The sequence below is a fragment of the Crocodylus porosus genome, unplaced genomic scaffold (genome assembly GCF_001723895.1).
Source record: "Crocodylus porosus isolate Cpor-Errol unplaced genomic scaffold, CroPor_comp1, whole genome shotgun sequence".
Taxonomy (NCBI): Eukaryota; Metazoa; Chordata; order Crocodylia; family Crocodylidae; genus Crocodylus; species Crocodylus porosus.
The window spans coordinates 16,134,976-16,144,901 of NW_017728948.1; the positions used below are offsets into that span (position 1 = coordinate 16,134,976).

Here is a 9,926-nt window from a genome sequence, read left to right on the forward strand (position 1 = left end):
GATATTTATTGTTACCCTGTTATTTTAGGCTGTTCAAAACCACCAGCCCAAGAGGACAGCCCCAAAATGGATTATATTGTATTCGGAATTCATCTACCAAGCCTGGAAAGGTAACTCATAGTAGAATCCTCAGGTTAATGAAATTTCAATTGCTGAATTATTGCAATTAAAGTGGAAGATGGCTAAAGGTTTTAGCAACCTGAAAATGCCTTTTTTAAATAAAAGTAAATATATAAGCAGCAGCTGTTCTAACCTGCTTGCAGAACTCTGAGGATCTAAGATACTTGGCCAGTTGAGGAAATGTAACTGATTTTCTCCAACTTACTAATAAATGGAACAGTAAGATAATGTTTTCTTTGCTTAAATTTTAAATATAACACACATTATTGTTTCTCAAGGTATTGGTTGTATGGGATGAGTCTACAGAGAAAGTGAGGAACTACAGAATCTTTGAAAAGGTTGGTATCAATGCTATATATATATATAGGAAGATTCTCTCTAGTGTTTATTCCTAGATATATAAATAAGATGGTCTAAACCCCAGTTCCCTCACCCTGGAAATGTAGAAAAGCCTGAACTTAAAAAAAAAAAAACAAAAAAACAAATCTGGATCCAGAGCCTAAATACTTTTGATTTGGGCTTTCCAGTTAATGAATTATGAAGATGAGGAACCACCTGTAATATTCTGATCCAAATCTGAAAATCAGTAAAACTGAGGCCAGTGGGTTTTTGGATCTCTGAGTTTAGTCGGGGTTGGTCATTCATGTATATGACTAGGTTGTTGCATATAAGAATGTACTAAGTTGTGGTTTGTTTGAAAGTACTTCATAGTTCTGAGGATGGGTGGGTGTTTTGCCCTTGGAAATAGTAGCATTTCTACGTGTCAGAGATTACAGAAATGTTTGCTTCCCTTTAACAGGATACAAAGTTTTACCTGGACTCAGACAGCATGTTTCTGAACCTTGGAAGTTTGATTGAGTACTACTCCACCCATGTCTTACCCAGCCATGACAGCCTCACTCTCGGATGTCCTTATGGCTACTCTGGACCAAGGTGACGCACCCTGTATAATTCACTGACTGAGGTAAAAGGCACTGTGGAAAGATGGGCTCTTAGGGGAATGGTAGTTCCTACGAGCCTATAAAGTGAACAGAGTAGCCACGCTGTTGGGCTTGACTGGGTTCATTCTTTGCACACATGGAGACTGAGTTTGTTTCAACCACCTGTCCCACGGAGTATGGATTGCATACAGACTTCATCTAATGATCTCTTTGGTAAAATTTTCCAATCCTGATCACTGGACTTTGTTGGGCCTTTCGCCAAAGAAGGGCAGTTTGGCTGTGCTGTGAGAAGTGTTTGCAAGATTCGTGCCTTTTGTAGAACTGCTGCTACTACTGTCCCAGGCATGTGGATGTGAAGCTGGAGGACAGACATGGCCAAAGCAGTGTTGTGAACAAAACCAATAGGAATAAGGAACTTCTGAAAGTAAAGCACAAGCTACTTGTGCTCAGGAATACTAACTGTCTGACTGACATTCACGCTTTGAGTCAATATTGGTGCTTGACTGAGGTTTTGTAGTAATTTATAATTAATTTGTAAATAAATAACTAGAGTATTTCTGGCAAAAATTGGATTCTGTGTGGCCAGAGGAAATCAGAGGTGGCCCTTTCTAAGTCAGACCTTGCAAAAAAAACATCCTCTGATCACTGTATCTGACTTCCAGGCTGTACCACAAGTGCCTCCCCAGGGGACTGCTCATCTTGGATCTCATCTCAGTTCTCTATGATGCTCAGTGTTAGCCACTCAGGACAGTTGTGGAATAGTACTGATTTTACTCTAAGGAAAGCTCTGTTAACTAGTTCTCAGCAGGGAGAGTGGTGCCACTTTTTTTCTCTTCCTGAGTGCATGGGAAAGGAGAAAAAGAACATGAGAGCTGAAGTGGAGAAAACTCTGGAGCGTACCCCAGATTCTCCTCAGAAGGCCCCTACAGAAGGAAGGAACAAGAAAGATGGGCCTAATATTTGAATCACTAATAAATAATTTATAACATCTTATTAAAACGCTTGGACTAAATTGTCAATGTCTCAAATTCTGTACGTGTAAAATGCATTGTTCTCATTGCACCTTCTGGGAATCTGAAATTTATTCTCTGCCATTTTTTTTTTTTTTTTAAATTGGCTACTTGGTTTGGCATCCAATAACTTTGGGATCATGTGTCTCTCACTGGTTTATATATGAATTCATTTTTGGTTGACTAAGAACAAAATGTGGAATTTAAAAAATCCCTATCAATACAAGGTGCTTATAGTTCTTCTTGCCAAGTTTGTGTAGAAGAGTCTTACAGCCAAGGTGTTAATAGACTCACTTTAACATCACTGACTTTTTCTAGTGCACGTTATTAAATGTCCTGCATTTCACAGATATCAAAAGTTCTGTAATTATGCCCTTGGAAACAAGTTTAATCTTTCTGAACCTGAAATGGAACTAATCCAGCTTTATATGGCGAGGCTTCTGATTCCAGATTGGGGAATGGCCTTTCTTCTTGAGATTGGGGAATGGTCTTTCTTTTTGTTGACTTTCTGCACACCGGCTTTAATCTCTGACACTAACTTTTGCTTATTTAAATTATATGCATTGAACAAGATGGTTACAATGTGCGAGTCTTCTGTTTATAAAAAATGAATTAAATATGGTTTGGTTTGGTTTTTTAATTTACCAGAGGTATTGCCTCTGGTGAATTCTCCTTGAGAGAGATGTTTGGAGCCACAATTCCTGGCTTCAGATTGCTGCTTTGATGCTTTTGAACTGACTTATCTGTAATTTATATTTATCTCTGCTTACCCTTAAAGTGTGTTTATAAATGTAAGCTAACACTACCTTGGAAAACCACAGTGCTACAAGCATTGGATTGTGATTTTAATTGGCTAAAAGCTTTTCTTTTCCTGTGTGGGTATTCTCTGGATTTTCTTCTCTGACTGTGAACATTCAACCAATCAAGTGCCTGTAAAAACTAGTCAGAGCGGTTCTATGGTGAGTGCAGAGAGCCAACCTTAGAAGAGAGAGGATTGCCCAGATATCACGTAGATTTTTCCCCCTTCAGAGGTTAATCAAATTAATTTTGCCCCCTGTGGAAAAATATGATGTTGCCATAAAAGGCCATTCACTCACACTTACAGACTTGCTGTGTTGCAGGGAGCCGTGAGTTCAAATATATAATTTTGGTAGCATTTTGTTTAGGCCCTTATAATGAATATTATTAATCTAAATCCCTTAAACTAGAAAAGTAACATGTAATCAAATATAATAAAACATAACACTGTCTTTGTGTATAGTATGAGATTTGCAAATACGTAAATATTCATTTTTCTATCCCTTAATTTCCTTGTGATAAACCTTTGAACATGTATGTCTATGAGGTGAATAAATTTTAAGGCCAGTTCCTATGAAACCTGTGCATTATCACTGACCTGTAATATACTTAAAAGGAAGACCTTGCCGTCTTGTTGGGCTACGTTTAAATGCACGTGCTCCTAGAATTCTGATTTATTTTTTTCAACACCATTTGAGGAATAGTGGTGTTCATGGGAAGCTCTTTCAGAAGCTTACCATTTCAGCAAACAAATATGAATTATGCACCTGCATAATTTTATTTATGGAGATGAATCCATAAATAAAAAAAGAATATCACTGAACATGGAGTAGCCTTACTGTAAATAAGACCCAGGACTCCAAGAATATAATGGAACTGGGATGGATAAGTTCTTTGTGTCCTGGCTAGAGTCCTATTATGTAGCCCATTCTGCATTTCCCAGGAGGCTGGTGGTTTGTTTGAATGGAATCTCTATCTGGAAGTATCTCTCTAAAGCAAGGTGATCCTGGGCAGGTAAGACTTTGCCTAGAACTTGTCACTCAGTACTTGGTGCTGCCATCAGTTACAATGTACCAGTAATTGTGTGTCAGTCCTGGCCATCCCCACTTGTTAGAAGTTTTCTTTTTGCATGCAGAACTAAGAGAAAACACTCGTGTCACTTGGGTACAACTTTAACCTTTTTCAAAAAAAAGGCTGGTGGGCACAGGAGTTAGAAGAAATATACCTTCCAGCAAGGACTCTAAACCAGTGGATTTGCACAGGGGTGATGTGCTTGCCTACTTGTAAGTACCAAGGAACCTTTCTATGTTTAAAGATTTCCAAAGAGCAGAGACAGCCAACAAGCCAGTCTGTATCCACAAAATGAGAGAAAAGGAGTGAGAACCTGAGTTCAAGAACCAAGTTGAGAGCGGTCTTGCCCCAGTTTACCTTCACTTAAAACCTTCTCTTTGGCTAGGGACAGACATTCAGAAAGAGCCTGAATTGATTCCATCTTTGCAGGTTAGTCTAACCTGCCTAGGTTGAACGTCTTTGGTTGTTGTTTTCTTTAACAGCACCGATATTCCTTGTGGACTGAGGAAATGCCGACACATGCCTGTAGCTGTTCAGGCCAGGAGCCGGGGGGGTACTACAGCGCGCCTTTAGCTGCAGGGAAGTTTGGGGGGGGGGGCAGCCTGGGCAGTAGCCTTGGCTGAACTGGCAACAGAGGGGTTTAATTCCCACCCACCCCCCCGTCCCACTGGAAGGGACCCAAGCTGGGTCTGTTGAGCCCTCACCCCTCAGTGATGCAGCAGCAGGTCACCATGGCTCCTGAGGGAGAGTGGGCAGGGAAAGGGGTTATTTTCTCCACTGTCCGCCAGGGACTGCAGCCAGGTCTACCCACCCCGACCGCCACTGCTCACTCCCTGCTTGAGGCAAGCAGTAGAATAAAACCCTGGATGCCAGAGGGTGCAGGGGTAACCCCTGTCCCAGGGCCCTGCCGGCCGGTGTCTAGCTGCGCCCCTGCCTGACGGCTGCAGCAGCAAGGGGGCAAGGCTCTTGATAGGGGCAGCAGCCCCCATCGTAGTGTTGGGGAGCATGAGCCCTTTCTCAGGGGGGTGGGGGGCACTGTGCTGTGGGGTGGGCAGAGCAGTGGCAGACTGCATGGTAGCACCAGGGCTTGGAGAGGGCCAGAACCTCCGCCAGCACTGCCATCCTCGGTACAGCTTTCCCCGCTGCACAGCATGCCGCCTCCCGGACCCCCACCACCCCTGTCAGGAAGGGGCTCACGCTTGGGGAAACTGGCAGGCTTGCTGTCCCGTCATGGTTGCTCCCCCCTCACTGCTCCAGCAGCTGAGTACAGGTGGGGCCAGACTCTGGCCAGCTGTGCCCTTTTAGGTAGGGGCCAGGGAGTGGGGTTATTCCCCCCTCGACTCCCAGGGCACCATAGCAAGGTCTGCCCCCCACCCAAACACTGTCGCTGCTGCCACTTGCTCCGTGCCAGGGCAAGTGGTGGAATAAAGCCTCTTCACCAGATGCCATATGACCTGTTTTTCAGAACAGGTTGTCCTAGCCACCTGCGGAGGGTTTAGATTGAGAGGTGTGGTCGGGGGTAGAAAAGTAAGAAAGATTTGTTGACTTAAAAAAAACCACAACTACACATAGTAACAAGACAAATGATGACAGACAAAAGCAATTTGTGTCGGCAACTTATTGGCAGTCCCTCTGATGCCCGATACACAGCAAGCTTCTTTCTGCACAAAGTTCAGCGAGGTCAAGTGTCCCCGAACAACGCTGGTGGAGGGGTGCCGGGAAGGACCCTAAAATACAGTTCTTGGGCTCCTTGAGGTCCTCAGGCCCATTGATCCAAGCAACAGCTACCTAATCCTTTTCACAGAGCTTCATCTTCCTTCTGAATGGTTTCTAGATCTTTTGGCTAATTTATAGCTTTTGACTGACACTGGTAACGTATGACCACTCAGATTCCTTTTTCTTCAACTGTCCATAGACTGACCAATAGCAATACAAGCCTTGCATTCCTTTGATAAGGTAATTTTAACTGCGCCATAGCGCCTTACTACTTCTAGGCTTTGCTAAATTTTCTAGGCCTCACTTTATGCAAGGCCTCACTACATCTTAAACTATAATTAGGCTTTTAGCAACAACATATGGCTTAATATCTAAACAAATACAGAAAAACACTTGGTCTAATCTTAACAGAGCCTTCAGCAAGCATTTTTATTGCACAGACATGCTTTTCAGCTGCCACACAGGTCAGACAAATGCTTGTCTAGGATGATTTGAATAGCCTTGGGTGGAAGTTGGACTTTGACTTCTGGGGTCCCTTCTGGTCCTATCTTTCTATGATTCTATGAATTGCTCCCTCCCTCTCTTAGTCCAAGATATACATCAGATCACAGGCTCTTTATCTTTGTAACTTTCCCACAAAAAACAAAAGCTGCTGCTCAGCAAGGGCAATGAAATAAAAATGAAGGTTTGTGGAACAAGTAAATGAGGTAGATCTGAGCCAGAAGTCTCGTATGCTTCAGAAAGCCAGTGATGATAAGACACTAGAAACACTGCAACTTTAAAACTCCTTTTCTGATTTCTCTGAAGAAGAATCCAGCCTGGAGTAAGGCAGCTTGGATATAACGTTCCAGGGAAATGGGCCCTGTTAGGGAAAGTTGGCAATTTTTGGAAGATGAAGCTTATAAAGCAAAGCTAATTTCAGTCACAGCTTTCAGTAGTTAAGACAGGATAGGGTACTGAAAGAAGGAAAGAACATTTGATTTTATTATTATATACTGTCTCGGCCATAAGATGAGCCCACTTGTGGACCCAGGCATTCTTGTGCTAGGCACTGAACAGGGCTCTGTAACAGGTTTCTCCTTGTCCAATGTGTTCAAAATTTAAAGACTGGAGGTACGTGGATACAGACACGTAGAAGGTAACATTGCTGATCAGCATGATTAAGCAGTTTGTGTGCTGAAACTATAAATCTTTTGCATTGTAATCCAAGACTGCATTCGCTCCTAGTCTCAAACACTGTTGTAAGGAAGCTGTAATTGGAAGGACGTTTAATATCTTTAACAAATATTTTCAGGTAGATTTTTAATTTTTGGTTTTGACAGCAGAGGCACTGTACACCATTCCTTTGCTACAGAAGTGCTATATGAAGTACTTTATCCTTGGTTATTCATAGCTGTATAACTTAAACAGGTGAGTTCAAGTTCACCTACAGGCTTGGACAGGACTGGAAGAACGCATGTGGTCTCTGCTGCCTCCTGCTTTCTCAGGTTCCTTGAGCCTCTGAGGCAGATGTGCTGAATGTAGTGACCTCTGCTGGTTAAGTGGTAGAACCATTTCCAAATGCAGCCAACAAAAGGCTGGGTGATTGTGCAAAGAGAAACCTTTGCTACATGACCTTGTGAAAATTTCTTAGAGAAATTGATCCTTAACGCTCAACATCAATCAATATCAACTGGCAGTGAGTAACAATTGCATCCATTTTATAGCTGGGGATGCTGAAACATTGTGATTTCAGTGAGTTGAATGCATCAGAAGTCTGGCAGCACCAGGATGATACTCTGGTTCTCCTGACTCTGGCTTAAACATTAAACTTGCCATTGTGGTCTATCACTTCTATCCTCTTCTTTTAACAATTAATAATTACTTTTTGTTATGAGCTTGGGTAGCTGCTTCCTATGACTGTTTCATTCCTTAATGGGCTTCATCAGTAATGGAGGTATTGCAAATAAATGTTTCCATGTATAACTTTGCTTCTATATATACTCTTGGGGCACGTCCAGATGAGTGCACGCTTGTGTTTTCCCCAGGAACAAATAACAGCAGCACATAGTTGTGTCTCTGCTACTTGCCCCCTGGAAACGCCTGTGCACACGTGCTCTGGCGCATAGCAAGTTGCGGGTGGGTTAGGGGAGGCTGAGGTCAGCACCTGGGCTGGCCCCAGCAGCTTTACCTGGGGTCCTGGGTGATCCAGGTGAAGAGCCTGGCTGGCAGTTGGAGCATAGCTCTAACTGTCCAGGCTCCAGTTTTGGGTGATCTCCTGGTGTCAAGACCCCACCCCACACCATGCTGCAAATTAGCGCAGTGAATACTTAGAAGTGCAGCACTTGTGGTTTGCAGGTGTGGTTTGCAGCACAGCGATGGGTCTGCAGCACTGCAGACCCAATGTGTGTGCTCATCTGGACATGCCCTTACTGTTTAAAATAAGATAATTGCAGTAATATGTAACTATAGAATTAGGCACTGGGTTGGATATAATTGAGTGCGACAAAATAAGCCAATAAGATTAGAGAGCTGCATGCTTTCAGAAAGTCACATAACCATTCCTTTTTCATTTGTATAATTCTTTAAAGTGCTTGGTTAATTCTTTTTTTGCTCCAGGTTACAGTTTCTCTTCTGCCATCTACTTCACATTGATCCTCTCTGGAAAGAACTTGTAATAGAATTGGTTCTGTTCTGGGTGGATCCCCATATCCATGCAGAACTTCCTGGGACTCCATGCAAAGGCAAAGAGGGCACTGATCAAAGGATTGAGAACTAATTTGCTGAATTTCACTGGCTTGCCTTTGCAATGGTTGCTAAGCACAGTGTAATCATTTTCAGGAGTCAGCAGCTATGGTCCACAGGCAGAATCTGGCCCACATAGCAGGGTTGGCAATAGCAATTTGGTGGTGAGGGAATTGGTGGCAGCTGACGGCAGCATTCAGTGGTGGGAGGGAAACTGAGGTGCATTAACTTAGACTACCATTAGCTAAAAGGTTGCTGACCCCTGACTTGGTATACTTAGGATACTTAAGGGATTTTAACAATTTCATGGGCCTTGTCACATGGGACACTTAGCATGTGTTTTATCTGAGATTGTAGTAAGTCTTACTGCACCATATTAAAAGCTAGAATGTGTTCTGAGCAGTTGCCTGTTAATGCTTAATAATGATCTCCGCCTGCTCTAGACAGGGCTGGAGCTTGCTGTGCCTCTACCCCCAGGCACTGACTTAGGCACTGGGTGTTGTAGCTCATGTGTCTGCCCATGAGGACATGCAACCCACATGCCCACAGTCCCCCATGGCTTCCACGCTGTGTGACTACTCCAGCACTCCCCAGCTCAGGAGTCTCTGCCCTGGCAGGCTGGGGCAAGCTGGGTCTCCGCCACTGGCAGTAGGCAGAGGAGAGGCGTGTGGCGAGGCGTGGAGCGCTGACCCTGGGAGAGGGTGCGTTCCTGTTGCTGGAGGTGCACCTGGGCTGCTGGATCTGTGGAGTGAGGTGGGTCTCTGCCACTGGCAGTTCTGAATTGGCTCCAGTGCAGTGCTGGGGCTGGGACCAACAGTCAGCCAATTGCTGGTCCCAGCACCACACAAGAGTTTTGAACTCACATTATGTCCATAGATCAGTCCAACAACAGTTCAACAAGCATTACTTAGCACAATCTGAAGATACTACTCCCCTGAAAAGTTGTAACTTTGCTATGATGCAGCTGTACTTAGCATGTGTTTTACTGCTCAAATACATGGATGCTCATGTTTTAAGTACAGCTAACACATCCTAAACACAACATGACTTATGCTATGTTTGGTGTTGTCAGAGCTTTCCCTGAATGATGTTTAGCAGGTATTTTTCACCCCTTTAGCTTGTAATTTCCTTTGGCCGTTTTTCAGTCTTCTCATTACTTTATTTTGTACATCTCCTGATTATTTGAGCTGCTTCCTAGATTTGGATTTATGGACATCTGTTTCATTCTTTTTTCAGTTCTGATTGGGTTGTAAAGAATTTTTTAGAAGTTTGCTATTGGCACTGTTCCTTTCTTTAATATTTAGTTTCATAGTTTTCATAGTTTCATAGTTTCTAGGGTCAGAAGGGACCTGAGTAGATCATCTAGTCCAACCCCCCGCCATGGCAGGAAATAATACTGGGGTCAAAGGGTTAAATTATCACCTCTTCTTTATGCTGGTCTTTCTTAGCCAGCTTTTGGGCGCAACGCTTTCTTAGCCTGACGAAGGGTGTTTGTGGCTGAAAGCTTGCTAAGAATTTTTCCAACTATTTGAGTTGGTCTAATAAG

The 9,926-nt window shown here is 43.4% G+C and overlaps 1 protein-coding gene across 2 annotated transcripts in view; it reads left to right on the forward strand.

Annotated features, from left to right (window-relative positions):
• SH3BP2 (SH3 domain binding protein 2) overlaps window positions 1-2,075 on the forward strand; it is a 34,087-nt gene extending 32,012 nt beyond the window's left edge. For both annotated transcript variants that reach the window (XM_019553292.1, XM_019553291.1), the window contains exons 11-13: window positions 29-110; window positions 399-458; window positions 920-2,075. In XM_019553292.1, coding sequence (XP_019408837.1) covers window positions 29-110; window positions 399-458; window positions 920-1,057 — 280 coding nt within the window. In that variant the 3' untranslated portion in view covers window positions 1,058-2,075. The remainder of the gene's footprint in view (window positions 1-28; window positions 111-398; window positions 459-919) is intronic.
• The last annotated feature ends 7,851 nt before the right edge of the window (window positions 2,076-9,926 follow it).